General features: G+C 46.4%; 2 protein-coding genes across 2 annotated transcripts; one reads left to right on the forward strand and one right to left on the reverse strand.

The window, feature by feature from the left end:
- Nucleotides 1-2586: 2586 nt before the first annotated feature.
- On the reverse strand, nucleotides 2587-12016 carry LOC149983197 (uncharacterized). Its single transcript, XM_090236586.1, has 3 exons — nucleotides 11970-12016; nucleotides 6467-6912; nucleotides 2587-2965 (listed from the first exon to the last, which is right to left on the reverse strand). Exons 1-3 carry the CDS (start codon nucleotides 12014-12016, stop codon nucleotides 2703-2705), a joined length of 756 nt encoding a protein of 251 aa, XP_090092712.1. The 3' UTR covers nucleotides 2587-2702.
- A 2516-nt stretch (nucleotides 12017-14532) lies between these two features.
- LOC110523409 (uncharacterized) lies at nucleotides 14533-19575 on the forward strand. The gene has a single exon (XM_021602086.3). It carries the CDS (start codon nucleotides 17178-17180, stop codon nucleotides 19422-19424), a length of 2247 nt encoding a protein of 748 aa, XP_021457761.3. The 5' UTR covers nucleotides 14533-17177; the 3' UTR covers nucleotides 19425-19575.
- Nucleotides 19576-21357: the final 1782 nt, after the last annotated feature.

Genomic DNA, 21357 nt, shown 5'->3' on the forward strand with positions numbered 1-21357 from the left:
GTGCGGGAGCACTGGTTGGTCATGCCAATTGAGGTAGTATGTACATGAATGTATAGTTAAAGTGACTATGCATATAAGATAAACAGAGTAGAAGAGGGGTTGGGGGGGGGGGACATAATACAAATAGTTCAGGAGTCTTATGGCTTGGGGGTAAAAACTGTTAAGAACCCTTTTTGTCCTAGACTTGGCACTCCGGGTACCACTTGCCATGCGGTAGTAGAGAGAACAGTCTGTGGCTGGGGTCTTTGACAATTTTCAGGGCCTTCCTCTGACACCGCCTGGTGTAGAGGTCCTGTATGGCAGGCAGCTTTGCCCCAGTGATGTACTGGGCCGTACACACTACCCTCTGTAGTGCCTTGCGGTCGGAGGCTGAGCAATTGCCGTACCAGGCAGTGATGCAATCTTTTGAGGATCTCAGGACCCATGCCTAATATTTTTAGTTTCCTGAGGGGGAATAGGCTTTGTCGTGCCCTCTTCACGACTGTCTTGGTGTGTTTGGATCATTCTAGTTTGTTGGTGATGTGGACACCAGGTACGCATCAGAGAGCTCAGTGCTCCTTTTCCTGTAGTTCACAATAATCTCCTTGGTCTTGGTTACGTTGAGGGAGAGGTTGTCATTCTGGCACCACCCGGCCAGGTCTCTGACCTCCTCCCTATAGACTGTCTCGTCGTTGTCGTTGATCAGGCCTACCACTGTTGTGTCATCAGCAAACTTAATGATGGTGTTGGAGTCGTGCCTGGCCATGCAGTCATGGGTGAACAGGGAGTACAGGAGGGGACTGAGCACCCCTGGGGAGCTCCAGTGTTGAGGATAAGCGAGGCAGATGTGTTGCTACCTACCCTCACCACCTGGGGGAGGCCCGTCAGGAAGTCCAGGATCCAGTTGCAGAGGGAGGTGTTTAGTCCCAGGTTCCTTAGCTTAGTGATGAGCTTTGAGGGTACTATGGTGTTGAACGCTGAGCTGTAGTCAATGAACAGCATTCTCACATGGGTGTTCCTTTTGTCCAGGTGGGTAAGGGCAGTGTGGAGTGCAATAGAGATTGCATCATCTGTGTATCTGTTTGGGCGGTATGCAAATTGGAGTGGGTCTAGGGTTTCTGGGATAATGGTGTTGATGTGAGCCATGACCAGCCTTTCAAAGCACTTCATGGCTATGAATGTGCTGTTCCAGGGGTAGTGCTGAAGGACTGGGAGGAGGGATCGATGGAGTGGCGGTCCTTCCCAATAGATATAGGACTAGTATTATTGTGGATACATATACTTTTGTACCTGTTTCCTCCAGCATCTTCACAAGGTCCTTTGCTGTTGTTCTGGGATTGATTTGCACTTTTCGCACCAAAGTACGTTCATCTCTAGGAGACAGAACGCGTCTCCTTCCTGAGCGGTATGACGCCTGCGTGGTCCCATGGTGTTTATACAGATGAACGTGGTACCTTCAGGCATTTGGATATTGCTCCCAAAGATGAACCAGACTTTTCTGAGGTCTTGGCTGATTTATTTTGATTTTCCCATGATGTCAAGCAAAGAGGCACTGAGTTTGAAGGTAGGCATAGAAATGCATCCATAGGTACAACTCCAATTGACTCAAATTATGTCAATTAGCCTATCAGAAGCTTCTCAAGCCATGACATAATTTTCTGGAATTTTCCAAGCTGTTTAAAGGCACCGTCAACTTAGTGTATGTAAACTTCTGACCCACTGGAAGTGTGAGTGAAAAAATCTGTAAACAATTGTTGGAAAAATGACTTGTGTCATGCAAAGTAGATGTCCTGGCCGACTTGCCAAAACTATAGTTTGTTAACAAGAAATTTGTGGAGTGGTTGAAAAACGAGTTAATGACTCCAACCTAAGTTGGAGTAAATTTCCGACGTCAACTAGTTACGTTTTGAGGTTGGGGAGAGGACTCGGTCCCACACCACATCAGTTACCAGGCCTTCAAACTGATACACTTTGGTATTGGTTATTGTATTAGGATCCCCATTAGCTGTTGTGAAAGCAGCAGCAGCTACTCTTCCTGGAGTCCATACAAAACATGACATAATACAGAACATTAATAGACAAGAACAGAACATTTAAAAAAGAAAAGTGTTTTAAATGTCATACAGCCTACATATCAATACATACAATATCTAGGTCAAATAGGAGAGACGCATTGTGCAATGATGTGTTTCTTTATCTGTTTTTTTAACCCAGGTTTGCTGTTCATTTGCACAATATGAAATGGAGGCGAGTTCCATGCAATAATGGCTCTATATAATACTGTATGCATTCTTGAATTTGTTCTGGATTTAGAGACTGAAAAGACAGGTGGCCCACTGGTCTCCTACAAACACTCACGCACACACACACACACACAAAGACAAATACTTTGTATAATCATAATACATAAATATACACCTATAGTAAATATACACTCATTAGCAATGTTATGCTGCATTGTCTTGTCCTTTTTGAGAGATATTGAAATTTGTCTTCTGCGTTACACAACTACCTCAAGCTGCACTTATGTCGCCCTCTCTCTCATCAATTGTCCCCCTGCTCCCCCACTATCCTCTCCCCGGTCTCCCCCTCTTCCTTGCCCCGGTCTCTCCCTCTTCATCTGTTGCCCCCACTCTCGGTCCCAATCACAAATGAGACCTGAGAAGATTTGGAAATAGGCTGAGTGGAAGTTTAACCCTATTACTTGTACCAATTAAATCTTCTCAGATCTCTACCAGTGGATAGGGTTTTGGCAAACATTTGGGATTAGGCACATCTTCTCTTACCTGGTTAAACACTCTCTTCCTGACGCTGATGGTCCCACCTCTCACACATGCTGGCCCAGGGGTGGTGCTGAAGGACTGGGAGGAAGGATCGATGGAGTGGCGGTCCTTCCCATCATATCTGTCCAGTAATAGGTTCCAGTAGGAACCCTGAGTGAGGCTGAATAAAGCATTTCTCTCCTCGGCCATGTAACGCAAACACATTCAGAGCAGAGGGAGAGAAGCTGGTGTAGGGATAGGTGGTATAGGATGAGGAGCTGGTGTAGGGATAGGTGGTATAGGATGAGGAGCTGGTGTAGGGATAGGTGGTATAGGGAGAGGAGCTGGTGTAGTGATAGGTGGTATAGGGAGAGGAGCTGGTGTAGGTATAGGTGGTATAGGATGAGGAGCTGGGATAGGTGGTATAGGGAGAGGAGCTGGTGTAGGGATAGGAGGTATAGGGAGAGGAGCTGGTATAGGGATAGGAGGTATAGGGAGAGGAGCTGGTGTAAGGATAGGTGGTATAGGATGAGGAGCTGGTGTAGGGATAGGTGGTATAGGGAGAGGAGCTGGTGTAGGGATAGGAGGTATAGGGAGAGGAGCTGGTGTAGGGATAGGAGGTATAGGGAGAGGAGCTGGTGTAGGGATAGGAGGTATAGGGAGAGGAGCTGGTGTAGGGATAGGAGGTATAGGGAGAGGAGCTGGTGTAGGGATAGGAGGTAAAGGGAGAGGAGCTGGTGTAGGGATAGGAGGTATAGGGAGAGGAGCTGGTGTAGAGATAGGAGGTATAGGGAGAGGAGCTGGTGTAGGTATAGGGAGAGGAGCTGGTGTAGGGATAGGAGGTATAGGGAGAGGAGCTGGTGTAGGGATAGGAGGTAAAGGGAGAGGAGCTGGTGTAGGGATAGGAGGTATAGGGAGAGGAGCTGGTGTAGAGATAGGAGGTATAGGGAGAGGAGCTGGTGTAGGTATAGGGAGAGGAGCTGGTGTAGGGATAGGAGGTATAGGGAGAGGAGCTGGTGTAGGGATAGGGAGAGGAGATGGTGTAGGGACAGGGAGAGGAGCTGGTGTAGGGATAGGAGGTATAGGGAGAGGAGCTGGTGTAGAGATAGGAGCTATAGGGATAGGAGGTATAGGGAGAGGAGCTATAGGGATAGGAGGTATAGGGAGAGGAGCTATAGGGATAGGAGGTATAGGGAGAGGAGCTGGTGTAGGGATAGGAGGTATAGGGAGAGGAGCTGGTGTAGGGATAGGAGGTATAGGGAGAGGAGCTGGTGTAGGGATAGGAGGTATAGGGAGAGGAGCTGGTGTAGGGATAGGAGGTATAGGGAGAGGGGCTAGTGTAGGGATAGGAGGTATAGGGAGAGGAGCTGGTGTAGAGATAGGAGGTATAGGGAGAGGAGCTGGTGTAGGGATAGGAGGTATAGGGATTGGAGCTGGTGTAGGGATAGGAGGTATAGGGAGAGGAGCTGGTGTAGGGATAGGAGGTATAGGGAGAGGAGCTGGTGTAGGGATAGGAGGTATAGGGAGAGGAGCTGGTGTAGGGATAGGAGGTATAGGGAGAGGAGCTGGTGTAGGGACAGGGAGAGGAGCTGGTGTAGGGATAGGAGATATAGGGAGAGGAGCTGGTGTAGAGATAGGAGGTATAGGGAGAGGAGCTGGTGTAGGGATAGGAGGTATAGGGAGAGGAGCTGGTGTAGGGATAGGAGCTGGTGTAGGGAGAGGAGCTGGTGTGGGGAGAGAAGATGGTGTAGGGATAGGAGGTATAGGGAGAGGAGCTGGTGTAGGGATAGGAGGTATAGGGAGAGGAGCTGGTGAAGGGATAGGAGGTATAGGGAGAAGAGCTGGTGGAGGTAAAGGGAGAGGAGCTGGTGTAGAGATAGGAGGTATAGGGAGAGGAGCTGGTGTAGGGATAGGAGGTATAGGGAGAGGAGCTGGTGAAGGAATAGGAGGTATAGGGAGAAGAGCTGGTGTAGGGATAGGAGGTAAAGGGAGAGGAGCTGGTGTAGAGATAGGAGGTATAGGGAGAGGAGCTGGTGTAGGTATAGGGAGAGGAGCTGGTGTAGGGATAGGAGGTAAAGGGAGAGGAGCTGGTGTAGGGATAGGAGGTATAGGGAGAGGAGCTGGTGTAGGGACAGGGAGAGGAGATGGTGTAGGGACAGGGAGATGAGCTGGTGTAGGGATAGGAGGTATAGGGAGAGGAGCTGGTGTAGAGATAGGAGCTATAGGGATAGGAGGTATATGGAGAGGAGCTGGTCTAGGGAGAGGAGCTGGTGTAGGGATAGGAGGTATAGGGAGAGGAGCTGGTGTAGGGATATGAGGTATAGGGAGAGGAGCTGGTGTAGGGATATGAGGTATAGGGAGAGGAGCTGGTGTAGGGATAGGAGGTATAGGGAGAGGAGCTGGTGTAGGGATAGGAGGTATAGGGAGAGGACCTGGTGTAGAGAGGAGGTATAGGGAGAGGAGCTGGTGTAGGGATAGGGAGAGGAGCTGGTATAGGGAGAGGAGCTGGTATAGGGAGAGGGAGAGGAGCTGGGATAGGGAGAGGAGCTGGTGTAGGGAGAGGAGCTGGTGTAGGGATAGGAGGTATAGGGAGAGGAGCTGGTGTAGGGATAAGAGGAATAGGGAGAAGAGCTGGTGTAGGGATAGGAGGTATAGGGAGAAGAGCTGGTGTAGGGATAGGAGGTATAGGGAGAGGAGCTGGTGTAGAGATTTTATTTTTTTATTTTTTTTATTTCACCTTTATTTAACCAGGTAGGCTAGTTGAGAACAAGTTCTCATTTGCAACTGCCACCTGGCCAAGATAAAGCATAGCAGTGTGAACAGACAACACAGAGTTACACATGGAGTAAACAATTAACAAGTCAATAACACAGTAGAAAAAAAAGGGGGAGTCTATATACAATGTGTGCAAAAGGCATGAGGAGGTAGGCGAATAATTACAATTTTGCAGATTAACACTGGAGTGATAAATGATCAGATGGTCATGTACAGGTATTGGTGTGCAAAAGAGCAGAAAAGTAAATAAATAAAAACAGTATGGGAATGAGGTAGGTGAAAATGGGTGGGCTATTTACCAATAGACTATGTACAGCTGCAGCGATCGGTTAGCTGCTCAGATAGCTGATGTTTGAAGTTGGTGAGGGAGATAAAAGTCTCCAACTTCAGCGATTTTTGCAGTTCGTTCCAGTCACAGGCAGCAGAGTACTGAAACGAAAGGCGGCCAAATGAGGTGTTGGCTTTAGGGATGATCAGTGAGATACACCTGCTGGAGCGAGTGCTACGGATGGGTGTTGCCATCGTGACCAGTGAACTGAGATAAGGCGGAGCTTTACCTAGCAAGGACTTGTAGATGAGCTGGAGCCAGTGGGTCTGGCGACGAATATGTAGCGAGGGCCAGCCGACTAGAGCATACAAGTCGCAGTGGTGGGTGGTATAAGGTGCTTTAGTGACAAAACGGATGGCACTGTGATAGACTGCATCCAGTTTGCTGAGTAGAGTGTTGGAAGCCATTTTGTAGATGACATCGCCGAAGTCAAGGATCGGTAGGATAGTCAGTTTTACTAGGGTAAGCTTGGCGGCGTGAGTAAAGGAGGCTTTGTTGCGGAATAGAAAGCCGACTCTTGATTTGATTTTCGATTGGAGATGTTTGATATGAGTCTGGAAGGAGAGTTTGCTGGTGTAGGGATAGGAGGTATAGGGAGAGGAGCTGGTTTAGGGAGAGGAGCTGGTGAAGGGATAGGAGGTGTAGGGAGAAGAGCTGGTGTAGGGATAGGAGGTAAAGGGAGAGGAGCTGGTGTAGGGATAGGAGGTATAGGGAGAGGAGCTGGTGTAGGGATAGGGAGAGGAGCTGGTGTAGGGATAGGAGGTATAGGGAGAGGAGCTGGTGTAGAGATAGGAGCTATAGGGATAGGAGCTATAGGGAGAGGAGCTGGTGTAGGGATAGGAGGTATAGGGAGAGGAGCTGGTGTAGGGAGAGGAGCTGGTGTAGGGAGAGGAGCTGGTGTAGGGATAGGAGCTGGTGTAGGGAGAGGAGCTGGTGTAGGGATAGGAGCTGGTATAGGGAGAGGAGCAGGTGTAGGGATAGGAGCTGGTATAGGGAGAGGAGCTGGTGAAGGGATAGGAGATATAGGGAGAAGAGCTGGTGTAGGGATAGGAGGTAAAGGGAGGGGAGCTGGTGTAGGGATAGGAGGTATAGGGAGAGGAGCTGGTGTAGGGATAGGGAGAGGAGCTGGTGTAGGGATAGGAGTTATAGGGAGAGGTGCTGGTGTAGAGATAGGAGCTATAGGGATAGGAGGTATAGGGAGAGGAGCTGGTGTAGGGATAGGAGGTAAAGGGAGAGGAGCTGGTGTAGAGATAGGAGGTATAGGGAGAGGAGCTGGTGTAGGGATAGGAGGTATAGGGAGAGGAGCTGGTGTAGGGATAGGAGGTATAGGGAAAGGAGCTGGTGTAGGGATAGGTGGTATAGGGAGAGGAGCTGGTGAAGGGATAGGAGGTATAGGGAGAAGAGCTGGTGTAGGGATAGGAGGTAACGGGAGAGGAGCTGGTGTAGGGATAGGAGGTATAGGGAGAGGAGCTGGTGTAGGGATAGGGAGAGGAGCTGGTGTAGGGACAGGGAGAGGAGCTGGTGTAGGGATAGAAGGTATAGGGAGAGGAGCTGGTGTAGAGATAGGAGCTATAGGGATAGGAGGTATAGGGAGAGGAGCTGGTGTAGGGATAGGAGGTATAGGGAGAGGAGCTGGTGTAGGGATAGGAGGTATAGGGAGAGGAGCTGGTGTAGGGATAGGAGGTATAGGGAGAGGAGCTGGTGTAGGGATAGGAGGTATAGGGAGAGGAGCTGGTGTAGGGATAGGAGGTATAGGGAGAGGAGCTGGTGTAGGGTTATGAGGTATAGGGAGAGGAGCTGGTGTAGGGATAGGAGGTAAAGGGAGAGGAGCTGGTGTAGGGATAGGAGGTATAGGGAGAGGAGCTGGTGTAGGGATAGGGAGAGGAGATGGTGTAGGGACAGGGAGAGGAGCTGGTGTAGGGATAGGAGGTATAGGGAGAGGAGGTATAGGGAGAGGAGCTATAGGGATAGGAGGTATAGGGAGAGGAGCTGGTGTAGGGATAGGAGGTATAGGGAGAGGAGCTGGTGTAGGGATAGGAGGTATAGGGAGAGGAGCTGGTGTGGGGATAGGAGGTATAGGGAGAGGAGCTGGTGTAGGGATAGGAGGTATAGGGAGAGGAGTTGGTGTAGCGATAGGAGCTATAGGGATAGGAGGTATAGGGAGAGGAGCTGGTGTAGGGATAGGAGGTATAGGGAGAGGAGCTGGTGTAGGGATAGGAGGTATAGGGAGAGGAGCTGGTGTGGGGATAGGAGGTATAGGGAGAGGAGCTGGTGTAGGGATAGGAGGTATAGGGAGAGGAGCTGGTGTAGGGATAGGGAGAGGAGCTGGTGTAGGGATAGGGAGAGGAGCTGGTGTAGGGAGAGGAGCTGGAGCTGGTATAGGGAGAGGAGCTGGTATAGGGATAGGGAGAGGGAGAGGAGCTGGTGTAGGGATAGTGAGAGGAGCTGGTGTAAGGGTAGGGAGAGGAGCTGGTGTAGGGATATGAGGTATAGGGAGAGGAGCTGGTGTAGGGATATGAGGTATAGGGAGAGGAGCTGGTGTAGGGATATGAGGTATAGGGAGAGGAGCTGGTGTAGGGATAGGAGGTATAGGGAGAGGGGCTGGTGTAGGGATAGGAGGGATAGGGAGAGGAGATGGTGTAGGGACAGGGAGAGGAGCTGGTGTAGGGATAGGAGGTATAGGGAGAGGAGCTGGTGTAGGGATAGGAGGTATAGGGAGAGGAGCTGGTGTAGGGATAGGAGGTATAGGGAGAGGTGCTGGTGTAGGGATAGGCGGTATAGAGAGAGGAGCTGGTGTAGGAATAGGCGGTATAGGGAGAGGAGCTGGTTTGGAGATGGGAGGTATAGGGAGAGGTGCTGGTGTAGAGATAGGAGCTATAGGGATAGGAGGTATGGGGAGAGGGGCTGGTGTAGGGATAGGAGGTATAGGGAGAGGAGCTGGTGTAGGGATAGGGAGAGGAGCTGGTGTAGGGACAGGGAGAGGAGCTGGTGTAGGGATAGGAGGTATAGGGAGAGGAGCTGGTGTAGAGGGGAGCTATAGGGATAGGAGGTATAGGGAGAGGAGCTGGTGTAGGGATAGGAGGTATAGGGAGAGGGGTTGGTGAAGGGATACGAGGTATAGGGAGAGGAGCTGGTGTAGGGATAGGAGGTATAGGGAGAAGAGCTGGTGTAGGGATAGGAGGTATAGGGAGAGGGGCTGGTGTAGGGATAGGAGGTATAGGGAGAGGAGCTGGTGTAGGGATAGGAGGTATAGGGAGAGAAGCTGGTGTAGGGATAGGAGGTATAGGGAGAGGAGCTGGTGTAGGGACAGGGAGAGGAGCTGGTGTAGGGATAGGAGGTATAGGGAGAGGAGCTGGTGTAGGGATAGGAGGTATAGGGAGAAGAGCTGGTGTAGGGATATGAGGTATAGGGAGAGGAGCTGGTGTAGGGATAGGAGGTATAGGGAGAGGAGCTGGTGTAGGGATAGGAGGTATAGGGAGAAGAGCTGGTGTAGGGATATGAGGTATAGGGAGAGGAGCTGGTGTAGGGATAGGAGGTATAGGGAGAGGAGCTGGTGTAGGGATAGGAGGTATAGGGAGAGGAGCTGGTGTAGGGATAGGAGGTATAGGGAGAGGAGCTGGTGTAGGGATAGGAGGTATAGGGAGAGGAACTGGTGTAGGGATAGGAGGTATAGGGAGAGGAGCTGGTGTAGGGATAGGAGGTATAGGGAGAGGAGCTGGTGTAGAGAGGAGGTATAGGGAGGGGAGCTGGTGTGGGGATAGGGAGAGGAGCTGGTGTAGGAGGAGCTGGTATAGGGATAGGAGCTGGGATAGGGAGAGGAGCTGGTGTAGGGGTAGGGAGAGGAGCTGGTGTAGGGATATGAGGTATAGGGAGAGGAGCTGGTGTAGAGAGAAGGTATAGGGAGAGAAGCTGGTGTAGAGAGAAGGTATAGGGAGAGAAGCTGGTGTAGAGAGGATGTATAGGGAGAGAAGCTGGTGGTATAGGGAGAGGAGCTGGTGTAGGGATATGAGGTATAGGGAGAGGAGCTGGTGTAGGGAGAGGAGGTATAGGGAGAGGAGCTGGTGTAGGGATAGGAGGTATAGGGAGAGGAGCTGGTGTAGGGATAGGAGGTATAGGGAGAGGAGCTGGTGTAGGGATAGGAGGTATAGGGAGAGGAGCTGGTGTAGGGATAGGAGGTATAGGGAGAGGAACTGGTGTAGGGATAGGAGGTATAGGGAGAGGAGCTGGTGTAGGGATAGGAGGTATAGGGAGAGGAGCTGGTGTAGAGAGGAGGTATAGGGAGAGGAGCTGGTGTGGGGATAGGGAGAGGAGCTGGTGTAGGAGGAGCTGGTATAGGGATAGGAGCTGGGATAGGGAGAGGAGCTGGTGTAGGGATATGAGGTATAGGGAGAGGAGCTGGTGTAGAGAGAAGGTATAGGGAGAGAAGCTGGTGTAGAGAGAAGGTATAGGGAGAGAAGCTGGTGTAGAGAGGATGTATAGGGAGAGAAGCTGGTGGTATAGGGAGAGGAGCTGGTGTAGGGATATGAGGTATAGGGAGAGGAGCTGGTGTAGGGAGAGGAGGTATAGGGAGAGGAGCTGGTGTAGGGATAGGTATAGGGAGAGGAGCTGGTGTAGGGAGAGGAGGTATAGGGAGAGGAGCTGGTGTAGGGATAGGAGGTATAGGGAGAGGGGCTGGTGTAGGGATAGGAGGTATAGGGAGAGGAGCTGGTGTAGGGATAGGGAGAGGAGATGGTGTAGGGACAGGGAGAGGAGCTGGTGTAGGGATAGGAGGTATAGGGAGAGGAGCTGGTGTAGGGATAGGAGGTATAGGGAGAGGAGCTGGTGTAGGGATAGGAGGTATAGGGAGAGGTGCTGGTGTAGGGATAGGCGGTATAGAGAGAGGAGCTGGTGTAGGAATAGGCGGTATAGGGAGAGGAGCTGGTTTGGAGATGGGAGGTATAGGGAGAGGTGCTGGTGTAGGGATAGGAGGTATAGGGAGAGGAGCTGGTGTAGGGATAGGAGGTATAGGGAGATGAGCTGGTGTAGGGATATGAGGTATAGGGAGATGAGCTGGTGTAGGGATATGAGGTATAGGGAGAGGAGCTGGTGTAGGGATATGAGGTATAGGGAGAGGAGCTGGTGTAGGGATAGGAGGTATAGGGAGAGGAGCTGGTGTAGGGATAGGAGGTATAGGGAGAGGAGCTGGTGTAGGGATAGGAGGTATAGGGAGAGGAGCTGGTGTAGAGAGGAGGTATAGGGAGAGGGGCTGGTGTAGGGATAGGGAGAGGAGCTGGTGTAGGAGGAGCTGGTATAGTGAGAGGAGCTGGTGTAGGGATAGGAGGTATAGGGAGAAGAGCTGGTGTATGGATAGGAGGTATAGGGAGAAGAGCTGGTGTAGGGATAGGAGGTATAGGGAGAGGAGCTGGTGTAGAAAGGATGTATAGGGAGAGAAGCTGGTGTAGGGATATGAGGTATAGGGAGAGGAGCTGGTGTAGTGATATGAGGTATAGGGAGAGGGGCTGGTGTAGGGATAGGAGGTATAGGGAGAGGGGCTGGTGTAGAAAGGAGGTATAGGGAGAGAAGCTGGTGTAGGGATAGGAGGCTTCTGACCCACTGGAATTATAATACAGTGAATTATAGGTGAAATAATCTGTCTGTAAACAATTGTTGTAAAAATTACTTGTCATGCACAAAGTAGATGTCCTAAAGGATGTGCCAAAACTATAGTTTGTTAACAAGAAATTTGTTGAGTGATTGAAAAACTAGTTTTAATGACTCCAACGTATGTGTATGTAAACTTCCGACTTCAACTATAGGTGGTGGAATACGAAGATGGGTAGGAGTGGGGGGAGAGATGCATTTGTGTACATGGTGAGTCCTTCCGCCATACGACACTGTAAACAACAGACCATGCAGGTCTGAGGTGGAGGTGACTGGAGCAGGGGGCAGAGAAACAATCCATTACTCAATCTATCAACCCAATATTATTTGCGTCGAACTTTTGTCAGCACTTTGTCACTCAACACTTCGAAGAATCCAGACCTAACACTGTGTGTGTTTGTGCACGTGTATTTAAATACGATACCTGAAGTGGTTGTATAGGGAGGGCTACGACGTTGTTTGATAACTTGCCCGTCTAGCCCAACCCGGCCATCAGCACGAGGGCATTGAACAGCTCGGGAATCATCCTCATCTTCCGGTGCCAGACGCTTTAGCAGTGTGAAGAGTTTAGTTTGATCCTGACACGAAACCCAAACCGGCTGTGCGCGTGCGCCAACATGCATTTATTTATTTTGCCCCCCGCACCAAACGCGATCACGACATGCAGGTTAAAATATCAAAACACACTCTGAACCAATAACATTAATTCAGTTCTGTCGTCACATTCTGCGATTGGCTTGAGTCTACGTCAGCCGACATACTACATTAACTGTAGCTGTTTATTTGATCTGCGCATGTGCCAGAAACAGCAGCGTAAGCTTCTCCATATGCTTATGCACGAGTGAAGTAAGTTCGGAAAAGCTTAAAGTATGCATAATTTTCACATACAAATGTTATGTCCGAACTCCGAATCAAGTAGGCTTCCCAAAAATAAGATGGTCGCTGTGGTAGAAGGTAGGGGTCAGTGGAGGCTCCCTTCATAAAAAGGTTAATAGTGAAACATTTTTTTTTTTTTAAGTGATCCTTTTGAGATAAAACTATATTAAATATATTCCTGTCACCAAAAAAATGATTAAAACACACTGTTTTGCAATGAAGGTCTACAGTAGCCTCAACTGCACTCTGTAGGGTAGCACCATGGTGTAGCCAGAGAACAACTAGTTTCAGTCCTCCTCTGGGTACATTGACTTCAATATAAAATCTAGGAGGCTCATATTTCCCTTCCAATTACTTACTCAGTGATTATGACAACTTCCGGAGAACGTCCTCTAACCTATCAGAGCTCTTGCAGCATGAACTGACATGGTGTCCACCAAATTAAAGGATCAGAGAATGAATCTAGTGCTGAAAACATAAGCTACAGCTAGCTAGCACTGTAGTGCATAAAATGTGGTGAGTAGTTGACTCAAAGAGCGAGAAATACAAAAGTTGAACAGTTAAATTAATTTCTTCAAAAATGAAGGACTCAAGCGGGAGCTAGCTATATTTAGTGTATTTTTGTTTCACTTTCACAGCTAGCAAATGCAGCTAGCTAGTTTAGCCTACTTAAACACCCGGCTCAAACAGAGGGCTGCTATGTTAGCTAGCTGGCTATGGCTTCCAACACTGGAACTCTTCCACATCAAGGTAAACTTTTGGTTTTTCTAATTCAGTGGTTCCCAAACTTTTTATAGTCCTGTACCCCTTCAAACCTCAAGCTATGTGCACCAGGGTCAGCGCACTCTCAAATGTTTTTTTGCCATCATTGTAAGCCTGCCACACACACACACACTATGCAATACATTTATTGGAACTCTAGGGGCAGTATTTTAATTTTTGGGAAAAAAAACGTTCCCGTTTTAAACGGGATATTTTGTCAGGAAAAGATGCTAGAATATGCATATAATTGACAGCTTTCGATAGAAAACACTAACGTTTCCAAAACTGTAAAGATATTGTCTGTGAGTATAACAGAACTGATGTTGCAAGCAAAAGCCTGAGAAAAATCCAATCCAGAAGTACCCCAGGTTTTGAAAGCGCTGCATTCCAATCACTCCCTATTTGGCTGTGACTGTACCATCAACGAGCTTACGCTTTCTACGTTTCTACGTATTCCCCAAGGTGTCTGCAGCATTGTGACGTAGTTTTACGCATTTCTGTTGAAGAATAGCCGTATGCGGACACATTGCGTAAGTGGTCACATGGTGGCTCCGAGAGAGATTCTCGAGTAAAGTACAGAGGTAGCCATTACTCCAATCGGTCCTAGAGAAAAAGGAATTGTCCCGACGGATATATTATCGAATAGATATTAGAAAAACACCTTGAGGATGGATTCTAAACAACGTTTGCCATGTTTCTGTCGATATTATGGAGCTAATTTGGAATATTTTTCGCCTTGTGGTGACTGCAATTTCCGGGCGATTTCTCAGCCAAACGTGAAGAACAAACGGAGCTGTTTCGCCTACAAAAATAATATTTTGGGAGTCTCGTGAGTGAAAACATCCGAAGTTTATCAAAGGTAAACTATTTAATTTCATTGCTTTTCTGATTTCCGTGACAAGGTTGCCTGCTGCTAGCAGGGCATAATGCTATGCTAGGCTATGATAAACTTACACAAATGCTTGTATAGCGTTGGCTGTAAAGCATATTTTGAACATCTGAGACGACAGGGTGATTAACAAAAGGCTAAGCTGTGTCTCAATATATTTCATTTGTGATTTTCATGAATAGGAATATTTTCTAGGGATATTTATGTCCGCTGCGTTATGCTAATTAGTTTCAGGCGATGATTACGCTCCCGCATGTGGGTTTGGGAGTCGCTTAAGAATGAGTGAGAGTTTGTCACTTCCCACGAGCCGGGTTGTGACAAAGAGCTCTTATAATACCAGGGCACAAATAATAATAAACCATTTTGTTCTTTATTTATCCATCTTACATATACAACCTTATTTGTACATCAAAAATTGTGAACTCACCACAGGTTAATGAAAAGGGTGTGCTTGAAAGGATGCACATAACTCTGCAATGTTGGGTTGTATTGGAGAAAGTCTCAGTCTTAAATAATTTTCCACACAGTCTGTGCCTGTAATTAGTTTTAATGTTAGTGAGGGCCGAGAATCCACTCTCACATAGATAGGTGGTTACAAAGGGCATCAGTGTCATAACAGAGCCATTTGCCAAGGCAAGAAACTCTGAACGCAACCCTATCCCGAAATCTGGCAGTGACTTCTGATTAAATTCAATTTTCACAGAACCGCTTGTTGCAATTTCGATGAGGCTCTCTTGTTTAGATATCAGTAAGTAGACTGGAGGCAGGGCATGAAAGGGATAACGAATCCAGTTGTTTGTGTCGTCTGTTTCGGGAAAGTAATTGCACACTCAACTCACTCAGGTGCTTTGCTATATCATATTTGACATTGTCCTTACGCTTGAGTTCATTTGCACACAAAAAAAATCATACAATGATGGAAAGACCTGCGTGCTGTCCTTGTTAATGCAGACAGAAAAGAGCTCCAACTTCATAATCATAGCCTCAATTTTGTCCCGCACATTGAATATAGTTGCGGAGAGTCCCTGTAATCCTAGATTCAGATCATTCAGCGAGAAAAAACATCACCCAGATAGGCCAGTCGTGTGAGTGGTCTTGCAAGCGGTCAGACAAGTGAAAATTATGGTCAGTAAAGAAAACTTTAATCTCGTCTCTCAATCAAAAAAAACATGTCAATAATTTGCCCCTTGATAACCAGCGCACTTTTGCATGTTGTAAAAGCGTTACATGGTCGCTGCCCATATCATTGCATAATGCAGAAAATACACAAGTTCAGGGGCCTTGCTTTAACAAAGTTAACCATTTTCACTGTAGTGTCCAAAACATCTTTCAAGCTGTCAGGCATTCCCTTGGCAGCAAGAGCCTCTCGGTGGATGCTGCAGTGTACCCAAGTGACGTCGGGAGCAACTGCTGTCATGGCTTTTATAGATACCAAAACATCTTGACCACCAAAGTCCATTTGATGTCACAAAGCTGTCCAGTACTTTAAAAATATCCTCTCATGTTGTCCTAGTTTCCAGTGGTTTGCAGAAGAGGATTTATTCCTTAATTGACCCCCCATAAACGTAACGGACATATACAGTTGAAGTCGGAAGTTTACATACACTTAGGTTGGAGTCATTAAAACTTGTTTTTCAACCGCTCCACAAATTTCTTGTTAACAAACTATAGTTTTGGCAAGTCTGTTAGGACGTCTACTTTGTGCATGTAAACAATTGTTTACAGACAGATTAATTCACTGTATTACAATTCCAGTGGGTCAGAAGTTTACATACACTAAATTGACCTTACCTTTAAACAGCTTGGTAAAATTCCAGAATATTATGTCATGGCTTTAGAAGCTTCTGATAGGCTAATTGACATTGTTTGAGTCAATTGGAGATGTACCTCTGGATGGATTTCAAGGCCTACCTTCAAACTCAGTGGATCTTTGCTTGACAGTTTGCCCTCAGCAGACCTGAAATTTTCTCAGTGCCCAAAAGTTTTTGAGGGAACATTGGGTGGGAGTTCTCTGTATGAGGGAGTTAAGAGCCCCATCACTTGCGGTACGGGTTTGGAAGTGAAAGGACCTTATATCAGTAAGAAATAATTTTCTAAAAATAAAAAGGGTAAATTGATACACACCTTTTATAGGGTTAGTGTTCCCACACGGCCATTTCTCTATGTTACAGCACGTGTTTACAGAAAACAAATGGAAGACAGTGTTGACTACTTGTGCTAATTAGCTACATGTGTCTCCTAACACCTGTGTGTAAACGGAAGACAAAAATGTTGTCACTGAAAAATACTGTCTGCTGCAACTGTGAGAAAATCGATTAAAAGTCTGTATTTTGCATTTATGGAATAATTTTGATGTGAAATGAAAGTAGAGGGATTTATGTTTCCAGAACCATACAGCAATTGAGAATCTGTTCACATTTAGATGGAGTATTTGGCTGTTTTGGCTTCCAAAGCCAATTCACCTTTAAACAGAACATGTAGGCCCTTGGACTGTAAGGAGTAACGTTAGGCTCCTTTAGTGGATTTTTGGGCTAGGACTCTCCTACTGTATCTTTACTTAACTGAGGGCTAAATCCTCCCGAATCAAACGCGTCCAATGGATACAGAATAAAAGGCATCTCCATAGACAATGTGTTATGTATGAAATAATGTGATACCATTATATAGCATGTATCCTCGGCACTAATGTATGTTGCTACGAGAGCAGTAATACGTATTCAAGTACCGCGCATGCGCAACAATGCACTGCGCTTGAGTTTGAATAACGAATTCAAAGGCTGTGTTCGAGGGCATCAAAACCGGTATTTATCATTAAAAAAAATATATACTATTTAACCTTTATTGTGAATGACTGACTGACCTACAAATAACATTTGTAGTTATCCAAGGTGATTATTGACTCGTATTTAAAATCAATGTCGAATGCGCCCAAAGACCGTACAAGAAGAAGTTGTGACAAAATGTGAAATTCGCACTCCGACCTGTGAAAGGCAGCAATACGCAACACAGCGTCTTAGTCTACCGGAAACTACCAAGAAGAAGTAATGTAAATGTTATCTCTGCTTTAAGTATAATTCCTACCATGCAATGGGCACCGACATTTGGGTGAAACATCGACTTTATTTGCTTGATATTGAGGATATCACGTTGATAGCTCTACCCCAAAATGGACCTGCTGCTGCAAATGGACAATTTCGATAGCACCATAGAGGATTGGGCTACATATATCGAGAGACTTGAGCAGTATTGCTTTGCTAACGATGTAGAAGCTGAAAGGAAAGTGGGGGTACTTCTGGGTGTAATGGGAGCTAAAACATATAACTTGCTATGTACCCTTACAGCACCGACAAAGCCAGAAGAGAAGACTTTCAAAGAGATTGTAAACGCGTTACAGACCCATCTAAATCCAAAGCCGCTGGTCATAGCCGAACGTTTCCGATTTCACAAACGGAATCAGCAAAAGACAGAGTCAATACCGGAGTACATTGCGGAGCTCCGCCAGCTCTCGCAGTATTGTCAGTTCGGACAGGGATTGTCGGATGCGCTCAGAGACAGGCTGGTATTCGGGTTACACAACGAGAGCACACAGAAACGGCTCTTATCAGAAATAGATCTGACATTGGCGCGCGCATTGGACATAGCCATATCAATGGAAACTGCCGCAAAAGATACAGGAGAGTTACAGAGGAAAAATACAGTGGAATGCACAGTGAACAAGTTGAACACCCGACGTCAAGATAAATCACAGGCATGCTTTCGGTGTGGTAAAAAGTCACATGACCCTGTCGATTGTTGGTTTAAAGACAAAGACTGTAGACAATGTAACAAAAGAGGACACATACAGAAAATGTGCAAATCGAAGCAGAGTGATAAAAAGTCACCCAAAACAGGAAAGAGAGAAGGAGAAGTGCATCAGGTTACTGAAACTGATTCAAATGACTCTGATGAAGAAGACATGTCATGTCTTGAACTTTTTTCTCTTAAAGAGACAGATCACAAAATAATATGTGTGACACCTGAGGTAGAGGGGGTGGCACTAAAGGACAGCAAGGACATCAGTTCACATACAGATAGACAATTGCGTCAGAGAACGTTGGAGAAAGGGAAGGAAATGGCCACTATCTCTGATGATGATGATGGTGGTGGTGATGATTATGATGGTGTTGATGATTATGATTATAACGATGATAATGGTGACGATGATTATGATGCTAATAATGGTAATGATAATTATGATGCTGGTGACAGTAGTGATAAAGATGGTGATGATGATGCCTGTGACAACAGTTCTAAAACCAGAGACAAGCCCTACCACTGCTTAGACTGTGGTAAGAGTTTTACCCGAGTCTATCATTTAAAAAGACACAAGCAAACACATAACAAAGAAAAATTTCACCAATGCTCTGATTGTGGTAAAAGCTTCACTCGACCGGAACATTTGAAAAAACACCAGCGAAGCCATATGACTGACAAATCATACCATTGCACTAACTGTGATGAGTGTTTCTATAAAGCAGCACAACTAAGAAGTCACATGAAAGTGCATGCCGGGGAAAAGCCTCACCTCTGCACCGACTGTGGGAAACTATTCCAGTCGTTACACGCGTTTGAAAGACACCAGCAGAAACATGCTGGAAAGATTCTTCACCAATGCTCAGACTGTGGTAAAGGTTTTACCAGAGCATATCACTTGAGAAGACACCAGCATACACATAAAGAGAAGTCTAATTACTGCTCTGATTGTGGTAAGAGCTTCACTCGTCCGGAAAATCTAAAAAGACACCAGTGGAAACACAAGGAAAAAACACGTTACCACTGCTCTATGTGTGAGGAGAAGTTCTCTACACAGGCAATGTTAAATAGTCACCTGCAGGTACATGTTGGAGAGCTACCTCACCATTGCTCTGACTGTGGAAAGGCGTTCTCAGACAAAAGACAATTTGAGATCCACCAGAAAAGACATCAGCGAAAAACTGTAAAAAAGAGGTCTTACCTTTGCAGTGACTGTGGAATGACTTTCAACAAGCCAAGCACATTTAAGGTGCACCAGAGATCTCACACCGGAGAAAAACCATACAGCTGCTCAGAGTGTGGGAAGAGTTTTGTCCAGTCCACCACACTCCGGATCCACCTCCAGTGGCACGCTGGGGAGAGGGCCAGCTACTCCTGCCCTGTTTGTGGGAAGATTTTCTCTCGAGCTGACAGTGTGAGGAGACACCAGATGGTTCACACAGGAGAGAGACCTCATGAGTGCCACTGTTGTGGGAAACGCTGCTTCCGACGGAGTGCTCTGATTATACATATGAGGAGTCACACTGGAGAGAAACCATACGTTTGTTCTGAGTGTGGGAAGAGGTTCTCCCAAGACGGTGACCAGAAACGACACCAAATAAGACACCACCCTGACCTCTGACCTGAAGAGGACAGCAGGCACAGGCAGGCTTCAGTACAGGCACACAGGCACCCAAATCCACCCTCAGCCCCTACCCTACTAGCTCATACCCCCTAGCCCCTATACCAGGGGGTCGCAAAGTCATTCCTGGACGGTCTAGTGGTTTTTACTATTTCCCATATTATGGCTAAAATCTGCTAGCTAGCTAACCAACAATTGTAATTATGTATTTGAGAGACAAGTGCTCATTGTGCAAATGTATTTGTTTTCAATCAACATTGGAGATGAAATATAGCTTACATGTTGTCAACAATCTAAGCAAACTCCATTTGTTTTGCCCCATAGTTGCGCACGCATCTGTTTTGTTGCTAAACAACCAACCCCTCTATGCAGATGTTGAAGCACCGTTGCTTGGAAAAACTCCCTAGAAAGGCAGGAACCTAGGAAGAAACCTACAGAGGAACCACATTCATAATTTTTTCCGTAACTATATTTCTATCCATTCATCATTGTGTACAGTATTCATGGTGCATTCAATAGATGGAAAACAACAAAAAATGATTTAGCAAAGCAGGATACTAGCTACAACTACAGTTATTTATCCCAGTAGCCTACATTATGCACAGAAACCACGTGATAGGCTTCTGATCACCGAAAAGGTCACTAGTTAGCCACAAAGTAAGAAGGTCTGCCTACTTGACCAATCAGATGAATGTTGAACGTGTATGCTGGCTTACAGTTTGCAGGCAACGACCAATCAGATGAGGGAGTGTGATGACCGTATGCCGACCGGCATGCAGGGGCAGACGAGAGAAATGCATTTGTTTTGTCTAGTGATCCATCAATGATTTGGTTATTTATTATCCATAATAAAACCAACATTTCTAAATGCAAATCGGATGTCTTATTCAAACTCCGCTTGCAGGCTTTATCATGATGTTTGCCCTTACTCATAGTTACTTGTCTTAACCCTACATATGAGGAAACCAAGGTCCGGACCTCAAATTTTTTCGAAAAACAAAAAAACAGTAGCGGCACAGTTATAATGCAAATAAACTACAATATAAACTGCATGTTACAGTCCTACTGCAGTATAACTAGTTGAACTTAATATGCAATTCAATTGAACTGCACACTGAGTTGATTGAAGACAGCATATTGCAGTTCATTTGATATTTTTAACATTTTGTTACTAAGTATGAGTTAGAATAGTAGAATACAAAAGGGGCAGTTTCAAAACTTAGTTGTGCATCAGAAATGTACCTCTTGTTATGTCACTCATTGAAACTCACTCAATTATCCCATGTCAGTAAAAAAATTAAGATTGCTAATTTAGTCTAGTTAGTCTATCTGAATTGCCAACCGGACCTCCAGAGGGCCCTACTGATTGTGTTTGTCACGCTCACCAGATATCATATTAACATGGCATAAGTCATGGAAAAATGTGTAGAATTGCAGGAACTTAACTTTGAAACTGAAAAAATGTCTCCCCACCCCTGTTGGAAGAAGAAAATTGAGGACCTAAAAATGTAGATCTATCTATCTATATACAGTGCCTTGCGAAAGTATTCGGCCCCCTTGAACTTTGCGACCTTTTGCCACATTTCAGGCTTCAAACATAAAGATATAAAGCTGTATTTTTTTGTGAAGAATCAACAGCAAGTGGGACACAATCATGAAGTGGAACGACATTTATTGGATATTTCAAACTTTTTCAACAAATCAAAAACTGAAAAATTGGGCGTGCAAAATTATTCAGCCCCTTTACTTTCAGTGCAGCAAACTCTCTCCAGAAGTTCAGTGAGGATCTCTGAATGATCCAATGTTGACCTAAATGACTAATGATGATAAATACAATTCACCTGTGTGTAATCAAGTCTCCGTATAAATGCACCTGCACTGTGATAGTCTCAGAGGTCCGTTAAAAGCGCAGAGAGCATCATGAAGAACAAGG

Source organism: Oncorhynchus mykiss, chromosome 5 (genome assembly GCF_057628025.1).
Source record: "Oncorhynchus mykiss isolate SJ-2025 chromosome 5, ASM5762802v1, whole genome shotgun sequence".
NCBI lineage: Eukaryota > Metazoa > Chordata > Actinopteri > Salmoniformes > Salmonidae > Oncorhynchus > Oncorhynchus mykiss.

Excerpts from the sequence above, each read along its gene's own strand:
- LOC149983197 (XM_090236586.1), bottom strand. The coding sequence starts at position 12,016 with ATGAGGATGATTCCCGAGCTGTTCAATGCCCTCGTGCTGATGGCCGG. Across the intron at positions 6,913-11,969 it reads GCCCTCGTGCTGATGGCCGG|CTCCCCTCCCTTTACCTCCT; the intron begins GTTGGGCTAGAC and ends TCCCTACACCAG. Across the intron at positions 2,966-6,466 it reads CACCTCCTATCCCTTCACCA|TGTGTTTGCGTTACATGGCC; the intron begins GCTCCTCTCCCT and ends CTCTGCTCTGAA.
- LOC110523409 (XM_021602086.3), top strand. The coding sequence starts at position 17,178 with ATGGACCTGCTGCTGCAAATGGACAATTTCGATAGCACCATAGAGGAT.